The following is a 19,769-nucleotide window of genomic DNA, read 5'->3' on the forward strand; positions in this document are numbered from 1 at the left end:
AACATATTTTAGCAATAAAGTATTTTTTAATTAAGGTATGTACATTTTTTAAAGATATTATGCTATTGTACACTTACTAGACTGCATATATTATAAACATAAGTTTTATATGCACTGGGAAACAATTTAATTTGACTCATTTTATTGCAATATTCACTTTATTGTGGTGGTCTGAACTGAACCTGAAATATCTCTGAGGTATGCCTGTATGTTATGTTTTTTATACATACATACATGCATACCTATGATAAAGTTTAATTTATAAATTAGGTGCTCTAAGACATTAGCATAATAACTCCAGTAAAATAGAATAGTTAGAACAATATACTGTAATAAAAGTTATGTGAATGTGGTCTCTCTCAAAATATCTTATTGTACTGTACTCACCTGTCTTCTTGAGCTTATGTGAGAGGATAAGATGTCCACGGACTAGATGAAGTGTAGTGAATGACGCAGGCGTGTGACATAGCATTAGGCGACTATCGACCGTCCCATGATTCGTCAGAAGGACGACATCTGCTTCCAGTCCACAGGTAACTGAAACTGCAGATAAAGGAGGACTACTGTCATTGTTGATTAATGACTGAATATCCTGAAATATGCTTGTTTTTGTAGTCCAAATTTGCCTTCTTATTAATCTCCAAAAATAACCGTAAACTAATTCAGCAATAAAACTTTTAATAATATAGGAAGATGTGTGCTTTTTACAACAGATTTTTTTTTTATTTTTTTTAAAGATTTTATTTATTTATTCGACAGAGATAGAGACAGCCAGCGAGAGAGGGAACACAAGCAGGGGGAGTGGGAGAGGAAGAAGCAGGCTCCCAGCAGAGGAGCCTGATGTGGGACTAGATCCCAGAACGCTGGGATCACGCCCTGAGCCGGAGGCAGACGGTTAACGACTGAGCCACCCAGGCACCCCTTTTACAACAGATTTAAATAAAATCATCCACTTAGGATAACCACCTAAATTTTCCAGAATCTAGTACTAGTGGTGAAAGATATGATTGATATACATTTCTTCATTTGGAACTCCAGCATGTATATGCCTTTACATTATAACTAGCTTTGCTAGGGATATGAAACTATGTTCTAAAGATACCATTTATTTATCGAGTTGTAAAAACAATGTTGCTCCTAGAAACAAATTTCCAGTCACTTTTTTTCCTATAAAAAATGTAATAATAAAGATTCATCATGTCATTATTTTTATTATTTTACCAGCAGAGATTAAGAACCATGACCAATAACTTATTTTGTTTAACCCAAGAAGTATTTTTGATCACCTGTAATATGCCCAGCATCATATAGGCAATGATCTATTTGGGGTGAAATAGATATTGGATTCATTTTCTATGCTACTGTTCTTTTTTTTCTATGATCCTCTTAATATACATATGCACTTCTAAACATTTTAAATGAGGATATAATAATAACATAAAAATTTGGGAGACTGCTTTCCTGAGCAAACCAAGCATGAAGACTACAGATCCTCTGCTGTTATAATCTCACAGTAAATCAGATTTGACTGTAATGAGAGATTACTTCAAATGATAGGAGAATATCACATCATGAGCACAGCTGTAATTTTTGTCTTTAGTTCAGAAACCAGAAGAGAAAGTTGCTTTCTGTATAAATAAGGCACAGATGATAGAGGGTAATTGCAGGTTCAGTGATTAGACAGCCTAGCTCTGGTTTAATGAAACTCACCTAAGAAAAACAAAGTGATGGAAAAAGTCTGGACTGAGAGTCTGAGAACTCAGTGTCAGACGGTTCAGTTCTGCCTTTTCGTGATGACTTTGGGAAGATCATTTTTCTCCTCTGGTCTGCCATTTCCATTTTTTCAGTTATTCATCCAAGTACCAGAAATTCATGGAATGGTTATTCTGTGCCAGGGATTGTTTTGTTGGAGTGTGGGCATGGAATAAAACCCAAGATGCCCTCATGGAATTTACAGCATCATGAAGTATTTCTGAGAACCAGGCTACATTACTTGGGTTGTGATTTGTGGGCTTTGTAGACTTTTGAATTATAGCATCTATCCAATAAGTCCACTGGACTTCAGTTTGCATTTTCCTGTTTTGCTTGTGCCATATAAAATACTTTGCCTTCTAGTTATTAGTGTGGTAAGTCATATTCTCCAAATAAGTTTTCTACTTTTAAGGTAAAAAATTAAAATTTGTAAATTACTTTGTCTTATTTCTTGTTATAACATATATTTGCTGTGGAGAATTTGAAAAGCACAGACAAATATAAAGACCATAAGAATCACTTAGAATTCTATCACCTAACAAGAATCCCTGTTACACATGTGTTTATCTTATTTACTTTCAGCAGTTTCATTAGGCATGTACTCTTGATTAATTTTGCAAAATTTGGATCAAAATTCTGTGATTTTATGTCATACTTTTCTGTTATGAACAATTTCTTATTGCCTCATGTATAAACTCCCACACAAATTTCAAAGACTTTTTAGTTAATTTGGTGAGTAAAATGAATTAATCCATTGTTTTATTTATTACTTTGAGCACTAATGAAGTTGATACACCTGATTATTTTTATTATAAGTTAGAAATATAGAATATAGGTAATAATATAATGAACTTCCATGTACCCAGTAATAAGTTTAAGAAAAAAAAAGTTACAGATATAATTGTAGCCTCCAATTCTTCTTGGATGTGTTTCTAACTTTCCCCTCCCCAGAGATAACCATTAGCTAGAATTTATTATTCCCATGTATAATTTTTGTACTGTTAACTTTAAATGTATATATCCCTAAAGTATATGCAATGCTGTACATTTTATAACATTAGAGTATTGATATTACAGTAGGATATGTATCCTAGGGGCGACTGGGTTTCTCAGTTATTAAGCTTCTGCCTTGGGCTCAGGTCATGATCCCAGGGGCCTGGGATCCAGCCCCTGCATCCGGCTCCCTGCTCAGTGGGAAGCCTTCTTCTCCCTCTCCCACTCCCCCTGCTTGTGTTCCCTCTCTCACTGTGTCTCTCTCTGTCAAATAAATAAAATTTTTAAAAAAATTTAAAAAAAAGAATATGTATCCTATGGTAACTTTTAAAAGCCTAGTATTATATTTTTTGCTATTTAGTCGTGTTGATAATGGAGCTCTAGTTCAATAATTTTCACAGCTTTATACAAATCCATTATATGAACATATGCAATGTAAGTGTTGATGGATATTCAAGTGGTTTTCATTTTCATTATAAGCAAAAAATGTTGCACTGAACATTTTAATACAATTTTCCTTGTGCGTATGTGAGAGTGTCTCCATGGCATATCCTTAGAGAGAAAGTGCTGGGTCATAGGATACATACATTTTCAGCTTTACTAGGTATTGCCATATTGGTTTCCAAAGTGATTGTCCGGATTTACACTTCTACAGTTCTGTGTATGTATTTTGGTTGCCTCACATTCCACCCAATCATTGGTAGCATCAAACTTTACATTTTTAGTTAGTCTGAAGGGCGTGAAATGGTATCTCAGTATGGCTTTAATTTGCACTTTCCCAATTACTAGTGGGTTGAGCATCTTTTTACAAGTTTAATGATATTTTCTCTTCTGTAAATTGCCTTTTATATCTTTTGTTCATATAAAAACTAGACTATGTTTTCCTTTTTTTTTTTTTTTTTAAGATAGAGAGAGCATGAGCAGAGAGAGAAGGAGAGAATCTTAAACTGAGTGTGCAGCCTGATGCAGGGCTCGATCTCATGACCCAGAGATCATGACCCTGAGATTATGACCAAACCTGAAATCAAGAGTTGGATGCTCGGGGCACCTGGGTGGCTCGGTCATTAAGCGTCTGCCTTCAGCTCAGGTCACGATCCCAGCGGGACACTGACAAAAGGTAATAGAGGTCCTGACTCAATGTCTAATTGGGCGGTTCTCCCACTTTGCCCTTCTTTAAAAGTGTCTTGGCTATTCCAGGCCCTTCATTCTTGTTGAAATCTATGAAAATTTTTTGCTGAGATTTTCATTAGACTTGCACTGTTTTTTGTTTGTTTGACTTTGTGGAGTATTGGCATCTTTTTGATATTTAATGTTCTGATTAGTTGATATGGTCTATCCACTTATTTATGCCTTGTTAATGCCTTTTAATATAGTTTAATAATTTCTTCATAAAGGCTTTAAAAATATTGTTCGATCTATTCCCAAGTTTTCTCTCTTAGTCATTATTGTTATTGTACACACACAGAGAACTACATTGTATAACTGTATGTTACTAATGTTTAGGAACACACTTTTTGTATAATTATGAACATATTTTTCTTATTGTCTACAGTGAATTTTCTGTTCAGAACTTTAACCCATTTTTCTCCTGGGCTATCTGTGGAATGTCTTCTCTTCCGCCACCCCCCAGTGATTTGTAAGAACTTTTGAAAGATTGTTTTTTGTCATATATGCTGCACCTATTTTTTTTTTTTTAGTTTGCCCTTTGCTTTTTACTTTCATTTTTTTTTCTTGACTGTAGAAAATCTAAGTTCTCATGGAGCCAAATATACTAATCTTCTGTTTTTTCTTATTTTTTTGTTTCCTCATAAAATCTTGATTGAATAGCTATTAATCTATATTTTGTTTTTAAAATCATTTTCATTTAACATTTTCATCCACATAGAATTTGTTTTGATGTTTGCTGTAATTATCAATGTTCGTTTATTTTCTTTTCTTCTCAGGAAGTTAGCCAAATGTTTCAGCACCATTTTATTCTCCACTGAACACTACCTCTATCATGAATTTTTGCCTGTAGCCTTCCTTCTCAGTCTCGTTATCTATCTGCAGAGTTAACATGTCTTGGGATTTTAGTTAATCAATTTAACATTTTTGAAAGCTAAGAGGATACTTTGCCTGACCACCGAGGTAGTTGGACAGAATGCTCCCAAGAGAATTCATGTTTCCATATCGCCTACCCACAATCTGGCTAATATAGAGCAGACAGGAAGTAGTCAACAGGTGGATGAAAGAATTGAGGACAAGAAGAGACACCTTTTTACTTAGATTTATTTTTCTTTGGAAGGGAACTAGGTTTTGATTTTTTGTAAGAAAATATACAGTAGACTGTGAGGAGGAGGAACTGATGTAGAGGAAAAGGAAGGAAGGCATGGAGGGGAGTATTCTTAGGAATGCCTGAGATATTGATTGGTTAGTCAGAAGTTGAGACAAGTTCGGAAACCAGTTAGGAAAGGATATATTGCTGGTACAATAAAAATAACAAGATTGAGGGTTTTTTGTTTTGTTTTCATTATGGAAAATGTATGCGGAGCAAGTAGTACAATAGAGTACATGAACCCATCACCTATGTTTAGCAATTATCAGTTCAAAAGTTGGTATTATTTCATCTCTACCGCCACCCCTTTCACCCCTTTCTCCACCACGGGATTACTCTGGAGCAAATCCTAGCCATTCTGTCATTTCAACTGTAAATTTTAGCATGTGCCTGTAAAAGATAAAAAGTTTTTATGACAACAGAACATATTCACAATATAGAGGTTGAAATAGAATGTGCAGTTTTACTAATGTAATGTGTTAGGGCATTCATTTTGATTTAAGTGGTAGAGTGGAAGAACCTTCATTCAGAGATCTACCTGGGTTTCAGGCATGGTTCTCAGCTTCCTATGGGTGTCACTCTGACAATAGTCTTCTCTTATCAACACTAAATCTCAATGTCCTCATTAGCAAAAGAAGGGTAAGTAGTTGTCTCACCCATTTCAGAATTATAATCAGATAAGGCAAGAGAAGAGAAAACAAACCAAGTGATATTATGAAGTAGAACTTCAGTCCAATTCTCTCCTTTGTAAATGCCCCCAGGACAAATCATCTGAAGGCAGCAGCTGTCTTTGTCCAGCAGTGTCTACAGTGGCTCCTGCTCAGGTTTCTCTTCCTGAAAAACACATTACTTTGGTACTTTTTATTTTATTTTTTAACTTTAGGATTATAGGCACATAAGTAATTTTAAATATCAAGAGAACAATGTTTAGGTTTGTATCTTTCACCTTTTCTGGTTTTCCACTTTTCATCTTGTCCTTTCATTTACCCTGTGTTTCTCTTTAAACGGCGCTGAGAACTGATTATTCTTTTGGTGTGCCCCAATTCTCAAGACCCTACGGAGTGCAAACGCAAATTTCCAAAAGTTCATTTTAGTGGACTTTTGGCCAACAGAGCTCTAGATAACCAAGTGGGGGGGGGGATTACTTGCTCCCCTACCAAAAGCCACAGCAACCACAGAAAAAAGCCTTTAGCTGGGCGCGTGTTGATTGCAAAAATCTCTCTCCATCCTTGGGGGGAAATTATTCATTTCCCTATAGGGGGAACTCTAAAGAACATGTTTTCCTAAAAGGGGCCAACTGGGCGGTGTCCTCCTTTCCCAACGCCCAGATTTCTATTCTTAGATCTGGAGATAGGCGGTGGCTTTCATTTTTAATTTTTCCTAGTTTGCAGACCCTCCGCGGGGCTGGAGGAGCCCCGGCTGGCAGGTCGGGGCGGGTGGCCCGCCGGGCTGCCGACCGCGCGCCTCCTCCCGCCGCGGTTGCGGGGCTCCGGGCTTGCGGACTCCGCCGAGGGCGCTGAGTCAGTTTCTTCCTGCACGACTCCCGGCGCGCCGCCGCGGCGAACGGGAGCGGGTCCCGGGAGGCGGCGCTCTCCGGGGGTCGGGGACCGGGCCCGGGCCGGCGCGGGGGCCACGGTCACGGTCACCCCGGCCGGACCCAGCTCAAGCCGCGACCCGCCGGCCCGCCCGGGTTCTGCCCGGCGTAGCCCTACCTCGGCCGAGCCTGGCGCAGGCCACTGAGCTCATTTTTGGGGCCTGGGTGGGGGAGGAGGAAGCCGAGGAGGAGGGCTGGGGAGAGGGAGGGCAGCGCAGGGCGGGGAGCCGCCGCCTTCCTCATAAACAGGCGGGCGTGGGTGCGGATGGGGCCGGCGGGGAGCGCTGGCTGCGGGCGGTGAACTGTGCTCGTCCCCGCGAGCAGCGGCGGCGCCCCTGCCCCTGCCCCTGCCCCTTCCCCGGGCAGCCGGCCTTCGGGAGGGAGGGACGGTCGGTTTGGAGCAGAGTCCATCATGGCCAGTGGCAGCTGTCAGGGGTGCGAGGAGGAGGACGAGGAAACTCTGAAGAAGTTGATAGTCAGGCTGAACAATGTCCAGGAAGGAAAACAGATAGAGACCCTGGTCCAAATTCTGGAGGATATGCTGGTGTTCACGTACGCCGACCACGGTAATCATTCGCAAGGAAACTCTTTCCTCCCCACCCCCCCCAACCCCCTGCCTCTTTTGCAAACTTTCTCCTTCGCACTTCGGAGCTGCACAAACCTGGACTCTTGAGAAGCCAGACTCTCTACTCCTTAGGGCAGAAAGAAGCTGAGAATTTTAGGAAGGTCTTGCGCTCACTTCTTTTGCTCCCCCCCCCCCCGTTTCAGATCCAAGAGGGGTGCGTGAATTGTGACTTTGCTTCTTTTCCCTCACCCCCTTCTTTTCCAGCCTCCAAGTTATTTCAAGGCAAAAAAGTCCACGTGCCTGTGTTGATCGTCTTGGACTTGTATATGAGAGTCGCTAGTGTACAGCAGGTAAAGGAGTTGTTTTCATGTCACCCATTCCCCTTTCTCTTTGGAAATAGATGTTTTTCTGTGCCCAGAAGTTCTGGGTTATCTCTGACTTTCGGCTTCACAAACCACAGACTGTGATTTTAAGAAGGAAGCGTTGTCAAATCATTATCAAATGTTAATGATGTAAAAGGGCCCACTAAGTGCTCCGTAATTGTTTTGTAGAAGTCAATTTGTGCAACGGACCTACACTATACGGTTGTTGGTGGGCGGGAAATAATCAGGGGTTGAGATTTAGTTCTGTTATTGGCTAGATGAGTTCATCGGCATTTAATCAGCTCATTCTAAGAATCTTACCAATGTGCAGCATGTCCTAGAGATGACACCATTGTGAATAGTTTGGGAAAGGAGAATAATTAACAGTAATAAAAATTAATAATAATTAATAAAATGAAGTAGCTGGCAAATTCTCATAGTTTTAAAGTTTTTTTTTTTTTAATTTGAAAACAGATTTCTGGCCTTTAGTTATAGTGTACCTTGTATTGTCTGAAACAAGTGATGTTTTACCATTCTCCTATAAGTTTATATTTGTATTTTCAACTCTTTTCATATGAACTGAATATAAAAGTGAAACTTAGAACCTGTACGGTAGGAAACACAGAAGATTGTCAAATACTTTAAATATATTAAAAAAAAAAAGAGTCCTAAGGTGATAGTTAAGGATGAATTACAGTCAAAACAAATTATCGCCTAACGTATTAACTTCCTTTGTAGGTTTTGAGATCTAGAGAACTGAAATCAGTCATTTGCATGTTGTTGGGCCCTGAAGGGAAAGAGAAATGAACTTTGAATTCTATCAAGGTGTAGTCAGAAAGCTAGTGTTTCTTAATACTGGAGAGGCTAGACAGAAGTAAGAATTATCTGGATCTCCAAATCTGTATCTTGCTACCTTCATCTTTATGTTCATCTCTGTATCCAGCTATGACTAGTCTCCGTGAACCATATACCTAGTTTCTTTTATATGAGAACATTTATATCTGGGATATATGGTTATTTCATTTTTTTTCTTCAACTGAAGTAATTCCCATCTCACTTGATTTTCAGGGAGTGAGGAAACAAAATCATGAAAAGGTGGGAGGCATGATAAAGGCACTGTTCATTTTAGCATCCAGAGTCTGAATTTTGCCCATGAAATATGAGTCACATTTGAAAGCTGGCCCATTGTGTTTGCTGCTCTCCTCCTACATCATCCCTTCTTCCTTGCCTCTGCTTTGGTGTTCAGAAGTGCCTTGTCTGGCAGCCTCTATTCCTTGCTTGGTTTAGAGAGGATTCCTTGCTTGGTATAGAGAGAGTTCCCCGGTTGGGTGCCACTCAGAACCCACAGGACCCTTGGAGGGCTTGGTGTGCAGGGTCCAGAGGAGGCTGTCCTGAACTTGAGAACCCAGGGGAGGTTGGAGCAGACCCACCACTTCGTTCTTTGTTTTAGAAGCAGTCCAAGCCTGGACATGTTTGTCTGGAGTAGCTATGAATGTCACTTAATATCTTGGCCAGTGGATACCAGAGACAAAGTGTGCAAGAAAATAAGGAATTGTCTTTTGATTTGGTTATTTAATGAAATAGAATTATTCGTTTCAGCACCATACATGTATTCGTCTGCAAAATGCGTTGTGCGTCTTACATCACTTGATTCTCACTGGAATCTCACTGCTCTCTCAGAAGTCTCTCTGGACATTTTTAACCTCAGAGTTAAGTAGCTCATTCAGGACCACAGAGCTCATGACAGCCAGGACTCAAGTCTTCACCTACCTTCAAAATCTCTTTCCATCATACATTCTGAATTCACAAGCTTTTCATGCAAGTAAGAAGCACAATGGTTTGTGACAAGTACTGTGGCCATGCTGGCACAACTACATTATCGATTTTAATTATCATTGGTCTTATCAAAGGGATGTAGAAAGGGGTCTCTTTACTGATATTTTAATACTGCACTTCAAAAAAAGTGTTTTTTTCCCTTCAAATTTCTTCATATTTGTGGTGTAATTAGTATACATATCCTTTAATGCTTTATATTTTGGGTTAGTTGGAAGTGCTGAATTAAAACTTCTGAATGATGAATTTAAGAAGGTAAGGTAAGTTAAAAAATAAATATTAAGGTTTCATTCCAGAGTTCATTTAACGTGATATTCCAGACTCCGAATTTGTATTTTAAGGTCTTTTTATAATTTTATTAATGCTCCGTAATAAATGACAGTCTTTCGAGAATGAGTAGTTAGGCTAGCTGTCCTGTAGTTTCCTTTTTCTGGAAGTCATCCCATCATTTCTCTGTGCTCCTCAATTTTATATTACTTGTCTTTATCCGCACAGTTTCAACCTTTGAAGTAAGAGAACGAAATAAATAAAAGTGACTAAAACTTTCTTTAACCCCTAGACTCTTTCCCATTGTGCATTAATTAGATGCTTGAGTTTCCAGAATAATTTTAATAACGTGAAACTACCAATTTAATTGTATTATAACTGGGCAGGATAGGAACCTTCTCTCTGAAAGATAAGCTTTTAATTGAGAAGATTAATGGATCAGTTGTTACCTCTGCTCTGCTGCCTGCGATTCTGTTTAATCATAGAGGCTCAGTTGCCTCAGTCCTTTTGCAAAGCAATTACTGATGCTGCTTATTCACCAACCAAAACAAAACAGGTTTTCTCCTTGAGTCAGTCATGCAGGTACAGAAATGAGTAGAGCATCCTATGTGACTTATGATTTATTTCCCACCGGAAGCTGTTCCAAATGTTATTTTCTGAAATACTTGGGGAAAAAGTCTCCATGTATTTTATGAAAGCACGAAAATAGCTGGTTTCTATGACAGCTGGATTGTCAATGTCTGTTCAGCTTACGTGGAGGAGGGTGTCCTACTTAAATATAGGTAAAAATAGCTGTCAGAAATTGCTGCCTTTTCAAGCAATTTGAAATTATGTAAAAAGATGTAATGACAGAGTAAAGCAATTCATGCTTAATTCAGGAAAGATTCAGGAATAATATCTTAAAGAGATCTGGTGTAATCATTTTGATCTTGTGAAGTAGCCCTTGTTTATTCTTGTAAACAACAGACTTGTGCCATTATTCCTTACTGGACGCGTAGAAATGCTCACCTTGTCATTCAGCTCTGCGTCACTGGGCTCTGCTTCTGCGTCCGTCCTTGTCTTACAAGAGCCTTGCCCTGCAGCACTGTCCTTACCACCGGGCACCTCACTCTTCTCACAGCTTAGCACTTTCAGAGGCTTCCATTTCCCTATTTTGAATGACCACATTTCTAATTCCTTTGAAATCTGGCTCAAGTCCTACCTTTTCTATATTGTATCTTTCTCTGGGTAATTCTGACAGCGAATCCTGCTGTCAGGCTACATATGTCGGTTTTATCACACATCCTACTCAGACACGTTTTCTTTTCTTTTTTTTTTTTTTAAGAGATTTTATTTATTTATTAGACAGAGATAGAGACAGCCAGCGAGAGAGGGAACACAAGCAGGGGGAGTGGGTGAGGAAGAAGCAGGCTCATAGCAGAGGAGCCTGATGTGGGGCTCGATCCTGTAACGCCAGGATCACGCCCTGAGCCGAAGGCAGACTCTTAACCGCTGTGCCACCCAGGCGCCCCTAGACATGTTTTCATTAATCTCTAGATGCTACATATTCATGCATTTTTTATTTTCTTTGGGTTTTCTTTTTTTCTGACTATAACAAATCTAGTTCTGTAATATAATAGAAAGGATGGAAGATTCCTTACATTTAGAGAGGAATACACGACAAAGAGTAAGTTAAATTTAATCTCTAGTTTGAAATTCAAATACCATATTTTTTAAAAAGGTGTATTTTTAAAAATTGTATTTTTTCAGAAGAGCAATTTATTCAAGTTGGCATCATGTGTAAACAGACTGAAAAAAATTGTATTTACCGTGCATCAGTAAGATCATATTTCATTTGGAAATGGGAAAAAGTCTAGGGATATTTTTGATGTCCACATCTCATCAACTCATATTTGGATGTTCTAAAGAAACCTAGAGGGACCCATTGAGAAATTCTACCCCCTCTCTTTCTTATAGTGCCTTTCTGTTTTTCCTGTACCAGAAGTTACCCTGGTCAGACAGTTCCTTTTCTCTGTCAGTCATTCTAGCTACCCTGCCTGCAGAGCAGTCTTTCCTAATAACTTACTTACTTTGCTATCAAAATTTCCAACTTCCCCTAATCCTCCATTCCTTTTTTCTTAATTAAAAAAAATTTTTTTGGCCTCCATTCCTAACCACTTATTTTCCCCCCTAAAATTAAAATCTTAAGTATTTTATTTATTTTTTTAAAAGATTTTATTTATTTATTTAACAGAGAGAGACAGCCAGAGAGAGAGGGAACGAGCAGGGGGAGTGGGAGAGGAAGAAGCAGGCTCCTAGTGGAGGAGCCTGATGTGGGGCTCAATCCCAGAACTCTGGGATCACGTCCTGAGCCGAAGGCAGACGCTTAACGACTGTGCCACCCAGGCACCCCTAAAATCTTAAGTATTTAAAAGAAATTCTGTCAGGTAGATGTGGCTTAAAAATCTTGTACTTCAAAATCTTGGTGTGTCCTCTGAAACTATTTTTTGTGTTTCATTTTATTTAATTTCTTTTTATCTAGATAATAGGCACATCTCTTAACGTCATCATTCAGAAATGCTCTAATATTTTTTGTATGCCCTTTTGGTATAATTTTTGGAGAAAGATGTATTTTAAATATATGGCTTGCTTTCCTCAGTAAGCATTTTAGGATGTCATTTTGTTTTAAAATAATTATTTAAAAATAGGTAGTCACTTATTCCACTAAGAATGAAGAGACTGAATATGTTCTTTTAGCATGTTTAAAAAATGTGAATATTTGCCTTTCTTGCTTTCAGGTGGGTTGGTCACTTCTTTGCAAATTGATAGAAATCTGTCCAAATACAATGCAAAGCTTAATGGGACCTCAAGATATTGGACGTGATTGGGAAGTACTTGGGGTTCACCAGTGAGTATGACAGATATGTAAAAACAAACTTCTTTAAGTGTTTATCCATACATATGACAATCCCACCCTTGATATATCATATATTTGTAATCCAAGCAAATCTGGTAAAATCCTCCAAAATACAGATATTTTTCCTCAAATCAGTGACTTACATTTATAGAGAGCTTTCTTTCAACTCAGGAGTATATTATCTAATTGAGTTAGAAAACTGACATTTGAAGTAGAATGTCAGGTGCTATTATTATTATTTTAATAATGTAATAATGCAGTTGCCCAATTGTTTAGGTTGTAGACTTTTGATGATTACTTATGAATTCAAACCAACAAAAGTTTTTGCTTTTTAATAGTAGAACTGATACAAACTACTAGTTCTTAAAAAAAAAATATGGGTACTAAAATTTGGTTCTGTAAGTAGTAATTCAGAAGTTTATGCTTTACTGTCTTTAAAAAGTACACACATATACATATATTCATGCATATATATTTATGTGCTTAAACCACAGCTTTCAAAATGAAGAAAAAAGAGGAAATCACCTTTCAGCCCATCTGCAGTCAAATCTTGATAGCTGTTTTCCCATCTATGTAACTGTAGTTTGCAACATAATGACTTCATAGATGAGACCACTTCTTTAACCGTAATTAGTTAAGAAAAAAATTTCTGAAAAGGTGTTTCTAGGAAAATCCTTTTTGTATGACTTTTTTCCTTGACATTTAAAAATTATCTTTTCTTATTAACTTTAGGTGTTCTTTATACCTAATGTGATTTTTCTTTACCACAGAGAAGTGAAAACCTATTGTTTCCAAAGACATATCGCTTGTGGAAAATGTGTTTTGTGCAAAACTAAATTTTACATCTCTGTCTTTATTTATTAGTATTATAAGTACCAGCCATAGTTGCAGATTTAAACACAGAAGAGCTGTTTGTTCGTAGGTGACTATGTCTGTGCTTACTCGTTTTTCCATCTCTGATTTTTATGTGTTGCTGTTCTTCAGTTTCCATGATCTAAAGAGTGTTTTGAAAAATTTACAGTTAATGTATGTTCTCATCTCAATTTCTGAAACTCTGTGTCACCTCTAAAGTATGCAGCATTTAATGAGGAACAATACAATCTATAACTGTAATTAGTAATTGAAATGTTATGTGTCCCTTGGTTTGGCTGAGGATTTCCAAAATCCCCAAAGATTAGCAACTTATAAATCTTAGGGAGTTTTAGAAAACTCATCTAGTCATATTCTAGTATAAACACACTGTTCAAATTAAATTACATAAACATTTCTGTAGGGAGTCTCATTCCCTCATTCATTCGTTCGGCCATGCATTCACTCATTTGCTCATTCATTCATTCACCCTGTTCATCAAATATTTATTGTACTCCTACCTTAGGCCTGAAGTAGTGTGAGCACGATAGACACACTGCTCTCTATAGTGGAGCCTCTTAGGTCATTCCCAGCAAACTTTATTGTAAAACATAACCTCCTGATTTTCAAGGACTTTTTTCCACCAAAGGTTTATAGTACTAAAGAGGAAATCTCATGTGGAGATGAAGTCAAGAATAGTGGATATGACACGGCAATGTGGGTTGGAAGAGAATTGACCGAGTAGAGGGACAGGGTCTCAATTCCTCACCTTGCCAGCTGGGGACAGTGTGGCAAGTTTCTGGGGAATCTGTGGATGTCACCAGGCTCTGTCTTCTTCGAATGATGTAAAGCTAACCACCACTAGGTAGAAATAGACTAAAGATGGTATATTTTAGAACTGATTAACTCAGAGACTTAAATTTAATGAACTTGAACTAATTGAATATTGTTGATGTATTAGGTTCACTATGATAAAATATTGTCAATTTCGCTTTGAAAAATAGTAAAAATCAATAATTTAAATATTCACATGGGTTCTTAATTTATATGTATAAACTAACATCTTTATTACATCTCTCTATATTTTAATATATCAGCATGCATAACATTCACTTTATATCAAATATAAAAATGGGCTTGATCTCATGATAGTTTAGATATATGGAGTGGGGTTAAAGTAGTTAATAATTGAATTTGAATAGTCAGAGAAAAAAGTTTTAACTTTTTAATTGAGACATAATATTTCCCTCTTAATTGTTATAAGTTTGGCTCAGTTTTAATGGAAGAAAAATGCACAAGAGCTTCAATTTAGGGAATAAAATAGAATGAAATGAATAAAAATATAGGCGAGTGAAGCATAATATCTAAAAACGCAAACATCTAGGTATGATAATTCACTCTTACCTTGCTTTCTGTTTTTAATTACAGACTGATTCTTAAAATGCTAACAGTTCATAATGCCAGTGTAAACCTGTTAACAGTCGGACTGAAGGCCTTAGATCTCCTTCTAACTTCAGGTAATACATACATATGTATATTTTTAATGTTGACTCAAATTAAAAAAAGTTTTAATGTCTTTTTAAAATATAAGAATATAATATAACCTAAATATCAGTAATTTCTGTTCTCTCCCTCTCTCTCTCTCTCTTTTTAAAAGATTTTATTTATCCATTTGAGGAAGGGGGAGAGAGAGAGAGAGAGCATGAGTGCGTGGGGGGAGGAGCAGAGGGAGAGGGACAAGCAGACTCCATCCTGAGCACAGAGCCTGATTCAGGGCTTGATCATGACCTGAGCCAAAGGAAGAGTTGGATGCTTAACCAACTGAGTCACCCAGGTGCCCTTCTCCTTATCTCTTTTCTTCTTTTTCCCTCAGAAATCCCACCGAGTATCTTGGCCTTAAGCATCACCTTTATAAATTATTCCCAAACCTAATTTCTGTCCCCAGCTTTGCTCCCAAAATCTGGTCCCACATGTTACATTCCCATTAGCTTGTTGGCCGTACATGTCCTTGGCATTATTATTATTATTATTTTTAAAGATTTTATTTACTTATTTGACATAGAGAGAGAGAGAGCTAGCGAGAGAGGGAACACAACCAGAGGGAATGGGAGAGGAAGAAGCAGGCTCCCAACAGGGGAGCCTGATGCGGGGGTCAATCCCAGAACGCCGGGATCACGCCCTGAGCCGAAGGCAGACGCTTAACAACTGTGCCACCCAGGCGCCCCATCCTTGGCATTATTGTAACTTCCTCCATTATATCACTAATATGTGTTCTATATGTTCTAGGATGTGACATAATAGTAATATTTTAAAATACATAGCATTGCTTTTTGAATACTTGCTAGATGCGAGGTTTCACATGTCAAATACTTCACATGCTTTTAAAAATGTAATCCTCAAAACATCTCTTGAGATAAGTATTTGATCTCAGGTTTCTAGTGAGGGACATGGAAACACAAAGAGGTTTCCTCAGCCAGTAACTAGTAGAACCAGGGTCTGAATCCACATATCAGGTTCTTTCCTTGAGGACACTTCTGCGTGGAGGATTATGGACCTGAAAACAAAGAATCTTGGTTCAGTGCCATAGTTATGATCATTGCTCTGATGGACACTTGCTATTATATAAGGTTCTCAGAAGAAAGGCTGCTCACAGGGGAGCTAGTCATGATGATAGGGAGCGGTTTTCCCTCTCAAAGTGGTAGAGGGTGCTTTAGGCCAAGAGAACAGCATGCATAGAGTTGCAGAGACCTGGGAAGATGGCATGATAGGGTTGGGACCTGTGAGGTAGGAAGATTTTAAATGTGCTCTTTGGCCCTACTAAATAATGAAGAGCGGATAGGAGAAAGAGAAAGGGGGGGGGCGGTGAAGATCAGAGTATGAAGGGACAGGAGTAGGAAAGGCCAGAAGGTTCTCACCACTTTACGACAGCCTATTATTAAAATACTTAATGGGATGCACCAACGGGTCTTAACCCTGATTTGTTTGAAACCCATCCTTGGAAGCCTTTTTTTCCCTTTTCCTTTGTTCTCCATTTGCAATGGATAGGAAACTGAGAGTTTATGAATTGGAAAAATCTCCCAGCACTGGAATATATTGAAGTCAGCAATGTGCAGACAATTAGGAAATCTGACATGTGTCTTGAAAACACTGGTTTATTTAGTATCTTCCATGTAACATTTAGAATTTTGTGCTGTTAGGAAAGTTTTTAATGCGTTTTAAAGTTCATACTTTTAAAGGTTAATTTATAGATTGTTTTTGTTGTTTGGCTTGTTAGTTAATGGATTTAATAGCTATTGGGCACTTACTGTTGTGCTGGTCTCCAGAGAACTCTAGGGCAGATGAGGCAAAATTCCTACAACATAGAAGTGCACGGTCCAGCAGCACAGCCCGATACAACTTTTTGCAATGAAGGAAATGTTGCACCTTTCAATAGCATGGCAAGTAGCCACTTGTGGCTATTGAACATTTGAAATGTGGGAAACTAAATTTTAATTTTATTTAATTTTAATTAATTTAAATTTGAGTTTAAAAGCCACATGTGCTTAATGACTCCTAAATTGGACAGCACAGGGAAAGACAGAAAATGTAGTGTGAGAGGGGCACCTGGATGGTTCAGATGATTAAGCTTCGGACTCTTGATTTTGACTCAGGTCACGGTCTCATGGGTTACGGGATCCAGTGTCACCTCGCCTCGGACTTCCCACTCAGCAGGGAGTCTGCTTAAAGCTTCTCAGCCTCTGTACCTCCCCTCACTCACTCATGAGCAGATGTTCTTTCTCTCTCAAATAAATAAATCTTTAAAAAAATAGTGTGAGAAATAATTTCAATTTATTATTTTTTTATTTTTAAAATATTTTACTTGTTTGTTTGAGAGAGAGCGAGCGAGCGTGAGCTGGAGGGAGAGTGAAAGGGAGAGAGAATCCAAAGCAGATTCTGCACTCAGTGCAGAGCCGGACATGGACTGGATCCTACGACCGCTGGATCATGACCTGAGCCGAAACCAAGAGTTTGCCATTCAACCAACTGAGCCACACAGGCACCAATAATTTCAATTTAATCAGAAAAGGACTATAACTGGGATGTGATAAAAAGCATTACAGGGACATAGAGAAGAGAGTAGCTAAACTCAGTCAAAGAACTTAGGAGCATGGACATAAACTGCCTAAGTAATCCAGTTCTGTCTCTTATTAGTTGTTGGACCTTGGATAAAGTCACTTGGGTCACTTAATAACCTTTCTGTGCTTTAGTTTTCTTATCTCTAAAATGGGAATCGTGCCTACGTTATAGGGCATGGTGAGTTTTTACATGTGTTGGAGTGAACTGCTTCAACGCGTGTAGGACGTGTTACATGCTAGAGAAGTGTTTGCTATTACTACTACTCCTGTTCCAGTACTGTTGTTTTTACTGACATAGTAGGTGCTGTTTGTGGTTATTTCTCAGCTTATGGCAGGAATATGTTTGGGGTGGGAAAGGGCAAGGGCATCATTCCATGCAGCTAGTGCAAGTGTGAAGGGCTATCAAAGAAAATGTTGAGTCATGAGTAGGGAGTTTAGCATGTTTGGAGTCGAGGCGGTGCATGGAGGGAGGGGGCTGATGAGATACATGAAGTCAGTGTGTGAAGGGTCGTGTTTGACAGATTGAACGATATGAAAAGAACTTAAAAGATTTCAGAAGGGATATACAGCCTCACATTTATGTTAGAAATAAAATGCAGGGGATAAATTAGTTAGGGAAGGATTTGGGCCAAGCAGAGCATTAAACAATCGTGTTTGCATTCCAAGTGAGAGATGATGAGGTTCTGAATGCAATAGGAATGGGGGGGCTGCTACCTCAAAGGGAATTTTCAAGATTAGTTAGAAGATAGACTCGAGAGACTTGGTGACGAGTTGATTCCTTGTTTGGGCAGAATGTGCAAAGAGGGGAAGGGAGGATGCAAGAAGGAAGATGACTTGGTAGTTTCTCTCGGGCAACTTGGATGATGGTATCATTGAAGAAGATAGGGAACAGAAGGAGGCTAGATATGGGGTGCCCATGGAATATTCAGAGGGTGTTGTCTAAGAGGCAGATAGAAATACGTTTCAGGAGTTTAGAGCAAAAGGCCTTGGCTACAGGTATTGATTAGGAATCATAGAGTTATAGTAAAGTGTACTGGGAACTTATTTCACTTAGAAAGATTGTAGAGCTTGATAGGTCTAACATCTGGGGTAATTAAGTGGTTTATCAAAAAGAAGAGTCCACAAACCATTCATAGTCCTCATGTAAAAACCAACACACTAAATGTTAAAACAGCTATTTATCTGGGGCATATTGTTCTTTTCAAAATAGGCAAAATCACTTTGCTGATATTGGATGAAGAAAGTGATATTTTCTTGTTAATTTTTGATGCCATGCGCACATTTTCAGCCAATGACGAAATCCAGAAACTTGGATGCAAAGCTTTACGTGTGCTGTTTGAAAGAGGTATTTAAAAACATCAGATTCTCTGTTTTCATATTTATATAAGAAGCAAGGGAAAAGTAGAATATAATTATGATAAAAAGGTATCTAAAATTTTACTATTTATGAAGACGTGGGGGCTGTCAGTCAAGGATAAATAATGGGGTTAATTCAGAAATACCACTTGTTTTGTGGAACAAATTTCATTCATGGGTTATAAATTATGCAATTGTAGTAGACTTTCTTCCATTGCTTAACAAGACTTAAGGTTCACTTTGCAAACCGGATGTGTAGGTGTTAAGAAAGAAAAAATAGAACTGTGAAGTCAGAGCATAGATTAAATTTGGATTTATGACGTTGAGTCATTTCCAGGGATTTTAGAAATTGTTAAAGGCTCTGTATGAAGAACCAGGAGGTTTGCAGAGTGTCCTTAGGAAAAAGACAAATATGTATTTTATCTCATGAGACTAAGATTGATAACAGAGATAATCATGTAATTTTGGAGTTGGTTGGAACCGTTCCTCCTTCCACTGACTTGATGAGGGAATAGATCAGAGAGGTGACATAGGCAACCTGCCTGTGGGCACACAACTAGTTACCACCACTGCCGTTCAATTTGCCACCATTTTTTGAGAGCTCCTTCTGCATCATTATGAGAATCAACAGTGCCGGAGGTTTAGGATAAGAATAACTTATGTGGGTTCTGTGTCTAGATCAGTTTGCTACTTGAGTTTCTGGCCCCTCCAGGAATGGAATAGATCAACATCTACTATTTAATTCTTGTCTCATTTCAAAAAGACTTTAAACAGCTTACAGATATTTATAATACATTAGAGAAAAAAAATGGGTGAGGAAAATGTGTGAAGGGAAAATAATATAAAGCCTGGTTAAATTTACTAGTGACTCCA

General features: G+C 38.3%; 1 protein-coding gene across 6 annotated transcripts in view; it reads left to right on the forward strand.

Moving 5' to 3' along the window:
• The first annotated feature begins 6,566 nt into the window (after nt 1-6,566).
• Nucleotides 6,567-19,769, forward strand: part of LRRK2 (leucine rich repeat kinase 2) — a 135,069-nt gene continuing 121,866 nt past the window's right edge. For 4 of the 6 annotated variants that reach the window (XM_045776530.2, XM_045776532.2, XM_045776533.2 and 1 more), the window contains exons 1-5: nt 6,567-7,219; nt 7,483-7,568; nt 12,458-12,567; nt 14,854-14,942; nt 18,751-18,885. In XM_045776530.2, the coding sequence (XP_045632486.2) occupies nt 7,066-7,219; nt 7,483-7,568; nt 12,458-12,567; nt 14,854-14,942; nt 18,751-18,885 (574 nt within the window). In that variant the 5' untranslated portion in view covers nt 6,567-7,065. Of the gene's footprint in view, nt 7,220-7,482; nt 7,569-9,179; nt 9,403-12,457; nt 12,568-14,853; nt 14,943-18,750; nt 18,886-19,769 lie in introns of all 6 variants that reach the window. The other 2 variants (XM_087855777.1, XM_045776534.2) reach the window with 2 other exon arrangements.

This window comes from Ursus americanus, chromosome 25 (genome assembly GCF_024610735.1).
Source record: "Ursus americanus isolate L20-20 chromosome 25, mUrsAme1.1.p, whole genome shotgun sequence".
Taxonomy (NCBI): domain Eukaryota; kingdom Metazoa; phylum Chordata; class Mammalia; order Carnivora; family Ursidae; genus Ursus; species Ursus americanus.